The sequence below is a fragment of the Macaca nemestrina genome, chromosome 19 (genome assembly GCF_043159975.1).
Source record: "Macaca nemestrina isolate mMacNem1 chromosome 19, mMacNem.hap1, whole genome shotgun sequence".
Classification (NCBI taxonomy): Eukaryota; Metazoa; Chordata; class Mammalia; order Primates; family Cercopithecidae; genus Macaca; species Macaca nemestrina.
The window spans coordinates 14,505,464-14,518,614 of NC_092143.1; the positions used below are offsets into that span (position 1 = coordinate 14,505,464).

General features: G+C 35.2%; 1 protein-coding gene across 3 annotated transcripts in view; it reads right to left on the minus strand.

The window, feature by feature from the left end:
• LOC105476970 (cadherin 7) overlaps nucleotides 1–13,151 on the minus strand; it is a 138,963-nt gene that overhangs the window by 18,485 nt on the left and 107,327 nt on the right. For all 3 annotated transcript variants that reach the window (XR_011616821.1, XM_071085216.1, XM_011733265.3), the window contains 3 exons: nucleotides 12,685–12,806; nucleotides 11,907–12,024; nucleotides 8,857–9,108 (listed from right to left, as the gene is read on the minus strand). Coding sequence is in view for 2 of the 3 variants with exons in the window: in XM_071085216.1 (XP_070941317.1) it covers nucleotides 8,857–9,108; nucleotides 11,907–12,024; nucleotides 12,685–12,806 (492 nt within the window). In the remaining variant the exon portion in view is untranslated. The remainder of the gene's footprint in view (nucleotides 1–8,856; nucleotides 9,109–11,906; nucleotides 12,025–12,684; nucleotides 12,807–13,151) is intronic.

Below are 13,151 nucleotides of genomic sequence, written 5' to 3' on the forward strand. Positions count from 1 at the left end.
AAATATATGTACTCGTCAGAATATAATAAATGTTCAAAACGGTAATTATTATCATTGTTATGATTTGTTATGACCACTTCCTTTACTGATAACAACGTTCTGTCCAATGGCTCTCATTCATACACCATTCAAAATCTGTAAGTTTAATCTCATTAACGTTCCTCTGATTTGTTTCCTATCTTGTGTTCTTTTCTCAAGTAAGAGAATACCCAAACCAGAAACTCCAAGTCACCTTTGACTCCAGCTTCTTCATTTCCTCTTTGCTTCAACTCTCCATCACCGCATGCTCCACTCAACCAATTCTTCTTACTCACTGTAACCCATGGAATACGTCTCAAGTCCCGTCCCTCAGTCCATGGCTCCTGCCTATTTAAGGACCTCATCTGCGTTGAATCCCTGTTATTCCATTTCCTGGATGTATGGAGGTAGGTGAGATCTTTTACTTCTTGCCTCAGTTTCCTGCTCTCCAAAATGAAAATCATAGTCTTTACCTCTTTGAAACCACTTCATAGTAACTTTATGAAGATTAGGTGAGTGTCTAATTGTAAAGGGCTTAAGTAGTGTGACCCACATAGGCAATATCTGTTTTTATTCAATAATAGGTCCTACATTGTGGAATTTCTACAATAAATTCATATGATTCAGTTCCAAATTTTTGGGTCTCGCTAAAATTTGAGTCGTGTAACTCATACACAGATAAAATGTAAACTTTACCATGCTCTCACTTGTGATTTTGATGACCTCCTGTAATGTAGTTAATTTATCTGTTATCTACTCTATTCTAACTGATGGTAGAATAATGAATTATAGAGGATACTGGACCTATTCTTGAAGGGATTAAAATATGTGGATAAGGTTGCAAAATTCACTGTAGAGTACAATAAATAATATTTATGGATTAAAAATATTGTCTCTATATGTGCCTATGACAGGCCCCAATAATATACTGGTTAAGAAGACAGACAGACTTGAAGATCACTACATTGAAAAGCTTTTATATTTGAGCAAAACAAACAAACTTATATAGTTACAAGTTGTGATAAGCACTACAAAAGAAATAAATACTATGATGGAGAATAATGGTGCTTAGGACACTCCTCCTGGGGAGATAACACTGAAGCTGAGGCATTAAAGATAATCTAAACTTGACAGGTGAAGGAATGCAGCAAGAATGTTTCAGGAGGAGGGTAGCACACTTGAAAATAATGGGAAGAAACGCACTATGGGTCCTCCTACTGGGTGAGAGAAGGATCCGACCGCCTGATACCTTAGAGAGGTAAGCAGGTGGCCGAACATGCTTGCTTTGTGGACCATGATAAACATTTGGATTTCATGCAAGTGCATCTGATGCTTTTGAAATGTTTCAAGCAGAAACGTAAAATAATTTATGTCTTAAAAAGGAAAGTGATAGGAAAAATGCAGGAGTACCAGCACCATCTGGTTGTGATCAGAAAAGGATGTCATCAGAAGTGGCATTTAAGCAAAGATCTGAAGGATGAGTGGAAATCAACCTGTCATTTTGTCTGGATTTATGTGCTACGGAATCTGAGGCTCATGCAGATCCCCAGTAACACAAGGCTAAAATTTTATCTTGCGCTTAGGGACCCACTCTACCACTTTTACTTTTGCAAAGGATAACTAAAGATTCATAATTGATATGATCCAAGTGAGTGATTGAGATATCAATTTTAACATTTAACTGAATTTTAAACTGATAAATAAAATATCTCTGACATCTCTTCTGCAATATTTTGTCTATCTACCTTTAGTCATACATTCTAATTTGTTTTCTTTTTTTTTCTTTTTTTTTTTTTTTTTGAGACGGAGTCTCTCGCTCAGTCGCCCAGGCTGGAGTGCAGTGGCACCATCTCGGCTCACTGCAAGCTCCGCCTCCCGGGTTCACGCCATTCTCCTGCCTCAGCCTCCGAAGTAGCTGGGACTACAGGCGCCGCCACCTCGCCCGGCTAGTTTTTTGCATTTTTAGTAGAGACGGGGTTTCACCGTGTTAGCCAGGATGGTCTCGATCTCCTGACCTCGTGATCCGCCCGCCTCAGCCTCCCAAAGTGCTGGGATTACAGGCATGAGCCACCGCGTCCGGCCCTAATTTGTTTTCTTAAGCCATTATGTAGTTCCATGGCTATTAACCTGAAAACATCATTTAAATTCTTTTAATTTGTGACACATCCATTTTCCTGAAGAGTTAAAGAGATAGACCAAATCTCAGAAAAAATGTCCTAAAAATATAGAGTCTTGGGAAACAGAAAAAACAGGGTCTAATGGAGATACTCCTATGGGTAACAAAAATAAGTCAAATCAATTATTCTTTTCTACAATTGAGTACATTCAAATCATTCATGCTTCATTCATCATGCATGTATGGAATGTTCTGTATGTGTCAGATCAGCATCTGATTAGCTGATATAAATAATGATAAAATAATGCTCAGTCCTTGCCTCTAAAAGCAGTCTACTGGAAGAGATGGACAAGGAGATAAACCAATGAAACAGACAAGTCAGCCATGTCAGATGCTCAAAGACTACTAGATACAAGCTGTTGTGGGGTCCTTAGGAACAGCACCCAACCTGGACTCAGAAGCCAAAGAAGTGAGCCTTGAATAAAAAAAAAAAAAAAAAAAAAAGTGACCCACTTGTAGATTCTGGGAAGAGGTATTCCAGGCAGAAAGACAAAGCAGAATGAGTCTTAGAAAAAGCAACTGATGCAATTTGACTAAAGTATACCAAGTAAGTAGAGAAAAATAAGGTTGAACTGGATGAGAGCTGTCTGGTCCTGGAGAGTCTGTTATTTTAGTCCATAGACAATGGGGTTTCATGAAAATACAATTTTAAGCTGGGGTGTGTCAAAATCCCATTTACGTTTTAAAAGCTTACTCTGCAATACTGATGGATTGGTTCTGATAGAGAATGGTAGAGCTGCCACAATTCAAGAGGAAAAGAAAGGACCCTGGACAAATATCAGGTGCAACAATAAGAGACAGAAACAAATTGATCCAAGGCCCAACAAACTAAAGTTAACAGTATGTGTGGACTAACTGACCCTGGAGGATGCAAGTGAGAAGAGAGAAGCCTGACTGATTCCACTCAGAAAAACATATAAATGGGGTTCAATAAGAAAAAGAGGCAGACATGTAGGAAAATTGCTCAGGATTGATGTTTTTATGGAGATTTCAACTCTCCAATAGAACAAGGAAGCTACACTGGTCGACCTGCTGTGATAGATCATATATGCTTAAAGGGGCCAATTCTTTCCAGGTCTCAAGAAAAGGAAAAGTTTAACTAAAAGGGATCTTTTCCCAAAACAGGTATCGCAAAATTCATTTCCTTTAAATGTGTGAGAGAGAATGATTTCACCTTAGTCTCAGTTAATATAGAAAAAAAAATTCCTGAGTACAATGAATGGTTTGTGCACAAAGACAATTTGTGTATTAGATTTTGGTTGTACTGGAATATAACCTCAAATTTAACATACACCCTTCTAAATGTGTTTTCTAAAGACTGGAAGGAATTGGAAGATACTCAGAGTTAACCGGATAAATAATAAAGCCACTATGTGAAACACAGCAAAGATACTCTGCACCTAATTTGGCAGTGCCCAGGCTGTAATATCCACAGACCTATTGGCATTTCCTAGATGGAGGGTTCTTTCACATGGGGAAACACATATGCAAAAATACCTTATAAAGAACATTTAGGAGGCAGGCTTCCCTGTGTTTGGGTCCTGACTCTGACACTCGTTTGCCCTATAACTTTTTGTGTATTTCCTCTAAGTTGTAGTCTTCTTATATAAAATGTGGGCATAGTAATACTTGCCTAGGAAATTTGTTATGAGCATTAAATTAGATAATGCTTGTAAAGCACTTAGGCTGATGTTTAGCACATAGTACAAGCTTATGAAATGCAATTCATTTTTTATTATACTCATGCTTGTTTGAGAGAGGAACACATCTGCTACCATAAATTAGCCAACTGTAGTCTGCACATTATTATCTCTAGGGCGGCTATGCCAATGATGTTCTATCATTATAGATTATGATGGGGATCAATTTTTTTTACATAGAGCTACCACTTTTTTTTTTCTATGCAATTTAACGTATTTTTTTCCTTCAGTAATGCTCACTATCACTTGCAAAAACAAGAAAGTATTTTTCTGTTGGAAAAAAGTCATGAATAGCCACAGTTACCGGTGACCAAATATAGTTTAGTACTTTGGAGATCAGGGAAGAAAAGTGAAAAGATGCATGACAGCTAACTGTCAAGCTGACCATCATAGACATACTGGAAGAGACTGAATCCCATGCAGTGAACAGCAAGTTTCTACAAACACCTTATTAAACCTGAGTTTATGAAGTTGGGCTGGTCTAACTAATTCCAATTGTTTCAGAAGAGCAAAGAGCTGGAAGGAATGCTACAGGACTTCAATTACTGCGACCTCGAAGTCCAAGTACAGAAACACCCAAAACTTAATATAGTAAATTCAGTGGCAGCTTTATTGTGCAAGAAACAGGTTTTATTTTTGTGTGTGCGGAGGAACAGAAAAAATTTAGCTGTAATATTTTCAGAATAGGAGTACAATATTTAATATTGAAACCATATTTTTAAACAAAACAGCTGAAATTCTTCCCCTTTATTAAAAAAATCTACTGAATAATCTAATGTCTTAGTCATTCATAGATTTTTTTTCCTTTAAAGTATTTTTAGCCTGGTAGAAGAATAACTGTGTATGTCTGTAAGTGTGAATTTAACTATGATTAAAAATGCATAATTAAATTAGTATTGATGTTACTCATGGGTTGTAATTTCTATTCAAAATTTAGAATACCAGAATATCTTGCCCTATATTGATGGACTTTTTCTGCATGAAAAATAATTGAGGCATCTAATTGATTATTTTATGATGAAATATGAGTATAGCAATAACGTATCTCATTCAAACTGTACTCACTGTAAATAAAGGAATCCCATGTTCTAAGTTTTGGATTTTTTTTTTTCATTTAGAGAATTCAGGTGCAAATAAATTAGAGAGAGAGGTGAGAGCAAGAATGAGAAATTAGAAAGCAGTTCATCCATAAAGTTAGAAGAATACAGATAGAGATGAAGACTGACAAATACAACTTCAGGTAACATGAATTATTTCAGCAATATATAGGAGTAAACATTTTTATATTTTCAAGATGTATTTCTTGTGCAGTTTAATAAAAATCAGTGATTGAGAATAAGGAGACCTAGAATCTTATCCCATCATATCCTCTAACCGTACTCCTACAAATCTTCAAACCTACCCTATACCTCAAGTTCTCCCTCTGTAAGGTTTGGGTTAGCATCGATACCTGGGATGCCTTCCAGCATTAAACTTCCGGTAACGTCAGTGCATCCCCATCCATCATGTTACAAGTAGCTTTAATTTGTCACATCACTGGCATACAGACTTAACACGTAGTCAAGTGCTTTTATTTTTTAAGAGTCTAAAGTCCAGGTACTCTATAGTTTCATTCTTAACTGAACTTGATTTTCAAGTTGTTATTCCCATCTCCACCTCCTCACCTTGCTATTTCCTAGTAATATTTGTTCAGAAGTCTTAAAAGGTTTGAGTTACAAATCCTGGTACCTAATGCCTAGAAATGAGATTCACACCACTTTCTGAGGTGTCATAAAGAATGAATTGTGTACTAGAACTCCATTTTCATGCCAGGCTGCAGGCCTCACTTGCACCCCCTGTGAATACTTAATCTCATTGACTTCAGCACTTACTGTGTGAAAATCCAGAGTCTACAATACTGGCGACAAAACTAAAGACGTCTAAAAATTCCTGATTATCTGCTTTTAAAAACTTGGGGCGGGGCATGGTGGCTCAAGCCTGTAATCCCAGCACTTTGGGAGGCCGAGACGGGTGGATCACGAGGTCAGGAGATCGAGACCATCCTGGCTAACAAGGTGAAACCCCGTCTCTACTAAAAAAATACAAAAAACTAGCCGGGCGAGGTGGCGGGCGCCTGTAGTCCCAGCTACTCGGGAGGCTGAGGCAGGAGAATGGCGTGAACCTGGGAGGCGGAGCTTGCAGTGAGCTGCGATCCGGCCACTGCACTCCAGCCTGGGCGAGAGAGCCAGACTCCGTCTCAAAAAAAAAAAAAAAAAACTTGGGAAATAAGACACAAAGAGACCACATTTCTGAGCTAAAATGCTAGCATTTGATGATACTGATTATTGTGTGGTCACTATAGAAATGGGAGCTGCAAGAAGAAGTCCCTTGTTCCAAACTGTATTTCAGTACAATAGACTTTGTTTTACTTAAGGTTTTGGAGACTTGAAGTAACTCTTAAAAAATGAATAAAATATAGGGCACAAAAAAATTGACCCTTAGAAGTAGAAGAGGGATTCCAAATTTGGTGTCTACTTAAGCAATATGTTCAAATTTAGCAGAAAGAGTAGCCATACTTAAATTCTGACAAAATCCCTCAAACCTTTATGCACAGACACACACACAAACACACACGCACATACTGTATATGTATACTTGTATATATCTAATAATGAAATCTAATAAATCTCTATTTCAGTGGCTTTCAGTAATAATTAGCTGATAATTTTTAATTAATTAGAATCATCAAGCAACCTAAATCGCAAAAAACCCCCAAATTCAAAGGTGAAAGTATTTACTAAAGTGAAGCAAGCTTCATCAGACAGCCTTAAAATAATCAAAAATCGATTCATTATTGAGGATCATTAAAATTGGGGGAATACAATCTTATTCCTTTAAGGCATAATCTAAGTTGTTTATGACAAACTGACCAAACTTAAAAAGTCTTCCACACATCATCTACTTGTCCTCTCATTATTCTTTCTGATTCTGTGCCTTCAAGCTAAAGATATTCTAAACATGGATGGAATTTTTAAATCTTCTAATGTAGGTTATTCTGCTACTATAAAATAAATATGCAATTTACATCTTTTTTATTAAGTTTTAGTTTCCAAAATTTAAATCTTTTGACTTCCCTGGGCCACACTGAAAGAAGAATACTTGTCTTAGGCCACATATAAAATAGACTAACAATAGCTGATGAGCAAAAAAAAAAAAAAAGCACACACAAACAGAAAACATTTCATAATGTTTTAAGAATGTTTAAGAATTTGTGTTGGGCCGCATTCAAAGCCATCTTGGGCTGCATGCGGCTCGCAGGCCACAGGTTGGACAAGTTTGTTTTAGAAGCTTCTAGACTAATAAAAAGTTGTTTGCAGTGGTTCTACCTTTTTCAAAATTTAATCCCTTAGATTCTAATTAGATTTAGCAGGTAATTACTTTCCATTTCTAAAGAAATTCTGAAAGTTTCTGCAACTGTGTCAAGTTCTATGCAAAATACAGTTTATTTTCTTTTAGATTTACTTGTTTAGCTTAAGTTACTTAAGACAATAACCTCTATTTTCATGACAGCATTTATAATGTATTAGTAAATGGGTCTTAGCTGATAATTTGCCATCAGTAACACTTAAAATTTATTGAACGTTCACTATATAGTATATTGAATGTTTACTCTGTTCTTTATATGAATTGTTTGATTTAATTCTCACAACAATCTTATGAATCTAGTTTGGTTATTTTTCACTTTTAAGTTAATTAACCAGCTACTGAAGGATTAACATTAACCTTGGGAAGAAGGAGTGCATGTTGGAGGCAGAAGTAAAAGCTCAGTTTACCTAAATCCACAAATCTAGTTTTTAAACATTATACAATGGTGACTATCATTGTAAATGCTGTTATATAAAAATGTCATAAGTGGATTCACTAATTCTATTAAAACCCAAGAAAACACAGAGTATAGTTTCAGGTAACATATTAAGTGCTTGTTGTCCGTGTTACAGGCAGTTACATTGAGAAGAAAAATGTTGCTTTGGAATGAACCCATTACCCAACGTCCACATTAGACGTTTCCCAGTTTTTAAAAGGATGCTGTAAAATTTGAGTTCCTGCAAGCATGAGTTATAAATTCAATTTAACCGAGTAATAAAGTAATCATAGAAATGTACAATTAAATGTGCTAGTATTTAATACTTTAAAAGTATAACATTTGCATTGCTGAAATTGTAATCATTTCAAATTTGCAAATTATTTAAGAAAGCCATCTTATTTTCTTTAAAAAATAGAATATAAAGCCATAATTTCTAAAATAAGCATATTATCAAAACAATATAGAAAATGTATTGTCCAGTCTAGTGTATCTCCTCTGTCGAGTGCTCTAAAGCAAAGAACCGGGATAAGATAGATTATTTTAAATCTTAAAAAACATTAATTTAAAGCATAAGCCATTTATCTTCACTGTTGTTTTGAAAATGAAATTGATAGAACTTTTGTCTGAGTTATACTTTAAATATACCACTGGAAAGTGTGGCCAACAATTGTATTACTTAGTGAGCAAAACACCATCCAGGCCAGGAGCGACGGCTCACTCCTGTAATCCTAGCACTTTGGGAGGCCAATGCGGGTGAATCACCTGAGGTCAGGAGTTCAAGATCAGCCTGCCCAACATGGTGAAACCCCATCTCTACTAAAAATACAAAAGTTAGCTGGGTGTGGTGGTGCACCCCTGTAATCCCAGCTACTCAGGAGGCCGAGGTGGGAGAACTGCTTAAACCTGAGGGGCAGAGGCTGCAGTGATCCCAGATCCTGCTACTGCACTCCAGCTTGGGCAACAGAGTGAGACCCCATCTCAAAGAAAAACAAAACAAAACAAACACCATCTAGTAGAATGTCTGCATATGTTCACCAAATGGAGAAGAAAATAGGCAAGTCGTGACACATGGTTATTGTGAGAGCTCTTTCAGAGCAAGCCCTGGAAACAGTACCTACCCAATAATGTCAAGACACAGGCGAGTATTGCTATCAGGGCTCCTGTACTGAGGCCAGCTGGTAAGACATAGGCCTCTGCATTGCAGGTCTGGGCTACACCGTCGGCATCACAGTCACACACGCGGATGGTGAGGGTGTTGGTGCTGCTAAGTGAAGGAGATCCACTGTCCACAATGAAAATTGGCAGATAGTAAACCGATTGTTCTTGTCTCCGGAAGCCGTTTCTCCTGGTCAATATTGAGGCTGTATTGTCTAGGATAACGAAAGCAAATGTGTAACACAAGATTTCTGATGGAATCAGTCTTCCCAAACTTTATTTAAGTCACTCTGTTTTCTTTGATGCCTTAATTAGGGAAATCTCTAGAGTTGCAGATTTATTTCAACCATTTTCTTTGAGTTCTCTGGGACAGGGGGACATTTCCAGTTTAATACATTATAAGATACTTATGTTATTCTACATAGTATAACAAAATAAATAGTTATAAAGTAAAACAAAATACAAAAATGTTTATGCATCACTTATTACATTAATTGCAACTTTATAAAAACTACACCTTTTTACTTATCTTAGATTTTACACCATAAACTTATAGAAAGGATGGTACATATTAACAGCTTAAATATTTTGCAGCATCATCATATAGTACAGATAAAATTTTCAATCTATCCTTTTTTTGACAGGTTTCAAGACCAATATTTAAAAAGGGTAAAATCAGCTATTTTAACTTTATTTAAATTGAATATACAGGGGTATTCAGAATAATTTTATTGTAAAATTTTAAAAATTCTATATTCGTATTTATAGCTACTCTATGTGTATAAACATTTTGTCAGTGATAAAACAGGCCATTTATGTTCAATTTGTATTCAATATTTGATTTCATCTAAGCAATTATACTAATATAAACTTTAAAAAAGTGATCAATAAGTCTTTATAACATGTGTGATTTATATATAAAAAATACGTTTTGTCTTCGTTAGCAGTTTTCCAAATAACTTGTCTTAATTAAATAATTAGAGTATTTATGAGATTTTAAAAATTAATAGCTATTAATAAAAATATAAAGGAAAAGAAGAAAAATCAGGATCAGAGTTTCATGCAGTGTGCTTTTATATATTTTTCTCTCTTCCAAATTGTCAAAAAGATTTATTCAATGATAGCATGAAAAAATTAATGGTACTCTAGTGAAACAGCAAGATGAAATCTGTCTCAAACAGCACAAAACAGCAAGCTCATATTAGACTGCAGAAAATGTATTACTTGCAATTATAGAAGAGACAGTAATAAAACGATTTGATTTTCAGATTCCATCTGGTAGATTTTTATGTAAACAAATCTTTTATTTTAAAATGTATGAATTCGAGAAGGTATTCAATAAAAAATTAAGCTAGAGTTGTTGAAGGATATGGTTTTCAGTAAGTTCCTGTACATTTCACAATAGCATGCAGGCTTATGCCTTTGCCTCCTACCAATTCAGATGTCAGATGCATTTATGACTTGATACAAAAAGTTTTAGAAAGTTGATTTGTAATCTAACATGACTGATATCAAAATGACACACACACACACACACACACACAATTGAGGAACACAAGCTGAAATGCCTAAAAAGTGAGAATATGACTCTATATTCAGAAAAGCGATCCTATGGAAGACTTCTTAAGAACTGACTTTCTTTGTATTCATATGTTTTCCTTCAAGGTACAGTCAAAGGAGTTCTGGGCTTAAAGTAGATAATTTTTCAATTGTCTGGCAATGTGGATGTCCTATAGATGCAGACATTTTAGTGCACGTGCTGTACAGCAATCATGGTGGTATTGGATGATGACACATGGGCGATATATTCACATTCTCCTTGTGAAGGTCATAAATTCCCTTCTCTGCATTTGTACCAGATGAATCTAAATGCTGAGAATTATCCTTCTTAACTATGTTTAAGTCAGTGAGTCTGGAGTTACCCATGTAGAGAATGCTCTACCTTTTATATTACTAAAGGGACACAATAGTGTTCTCATTGAGTAGGAAATAAGATCAGGAAAAATTATTATTTTCGGATTGAATTTTTGAGGCCTAGGTTGCACTAAATAAGGTGATGGCCTCAGGCAAAAGTTCTTGTCCACCTTTTGGTAGTAAGTGTGTTTTAAACAACCCAGTACTGACTAGCAAATCCACTTCTGTATTTTTCCCTAAAACCAGATTTACATAAACAATATAAATTTTTAAAAATAGGTATTTTCCATGTTGTTGGGGGGTACTATTCACCCTCTACATCAGTTTCAAATGCTCTCCTTCCTCTAAAATAAATATCTTGAATAAAAACTCATTCAAATATATAATTCAAAATTAGACAATGATAGCAGGTCTTTGTGCTTTAAATTCTCATAATTGTCAATATATAATATTATGCAAAACTAAAATCTACTTATCGGTATTTGTAAGTGTTTTTTTACTATAATGATATTTAGGAAACCGCTAAGACTGTTTACCTTTGAAGCAGAGAAATACAATCTGACATGAGAGAGTCATTTTGTTATTTTTAATATTTCTTAGCTCATAAATATGTCATTATTTTATTATTATTTGCATGAATTACATTTGCATTTATGTAAAAATAAAAGAGTAAGGGGTGTTATCATTGAAAACATTAAGTCAAAGCTGATTTAGATTAAAATGTGTAATGTCCAGTTCTTATGTCTCAAGTTGCATCTATGAGCATAGTACTTATTGGGGTATTTAGTTGACCATCAACTTATTATATTATTTGGATAACGAACTTGGTACACAAGTAAAAAAACGAGTGCCTATAAGAAAACAATAAGAAAAATCTAACTTTCCCTCCTATTTGGCTTTAGGCCTAAAATAAGTTAAATAGCACCTTTTCCTTCATGACAGTAAATCCATAGATAAAAATTACTTGAGGTGCTCATTGCCCTTTAATTAATGTCTTTGCTTGAAAAAAAATCCATAATCAGTATTCCTGAGGAAGAAAAATACTTGCTTGGAGTACCTGGACCTGCTGCCTCTATCAGTAACAATATTAATACATTACCTTTGTTATCTTTCAATGAAAAGTTGTGGTTATTTGTTGCATCCGTTGTTAAGCTGAAGTAAAACTGATGTCCATTGGATGGCTCATCTTTATCCACAGCACTGATTTTCTGGATAACCTAGGAAAAGAGAAAGTAAAAGTTGAAAGCACACTGGTGTGCTATGCTTAGTTTTCTGTGTCAGGACAAAGCAGTTTTATACTTTATAATAAATACCATCTCCCTGAATGAGCTAGGGAGAAAGGATCAAATGTATTATTATGAACCCAATCTAAAAAAGGGCTCGGAAAAACAAATCATGTCCTTTTCTTAGTTCATGTTTGAATTCACTTTTGTGAACTTCAGAAATAAGCTGTTCCAATTGATTAGACATCCCGGGAAACATCACAAGACACTGAACAATAGATGAACAAACCAACCTGAGATTGAACTGCACTTAATTCTTAGAATTGTAAGACACTTAAACCTGGTTGTGTAAGGTGGAAACAGCCCAATCAGCGTACTATGCTATCTTTCTCCTAAAGGAGTCTAAGTTCTTAGCCATTTAACAGAGCTTTTACAACGTTTACCTTTTCTTCCTGAGGAATTTTCATCACCCCAATTAAGATGGAATTTGAAGGTTCCTTTAATATTAGTTCATGCTACACATCAAAGTGTTAGTTTTGCTGAAACAAGCTGATTATGTTTTATCTTAAAGCTGGAAGAATTTCAAAGGCAACTGCTGCTGGATATTTTTTAAGAAACCACAAATTAGAAGCAAAGTGTTCTGAAGACTCTTACCTGCCCTGGCTGGGCATTTTCACAGACGGTGGTCTCATAGTCCATGGCAAATTCAGGGGCGTTATCATTGATGTCAAGAATAGTGATGGCCACATAGCCTCTTCCTACTTGAGATGGATTCTCTAATAAATAAGACAGTGTCTTATCATTTACACTTTGCCCCTCTAAAGCACAATTCTAATAATAAAATGACTAAGCTGAGAATGAAATCTAGAATCATAATGCTGTATTACTTAAAAGGACCTATAGAAAATTGAAAATATGATCCAAAGACACACTCACATACATTCATATGTATGTATATATGTATATATGAGTGTATATATATACACATATACATATATGTGTATACCCAAATATATACCTATACATGATTATATGTGTATTTGGATGTACATGTATATATATAAATGTATATTTATAGTCTATATGTGTACTTGTAGTTTTTTAGTCCCTGATGAGAAAAT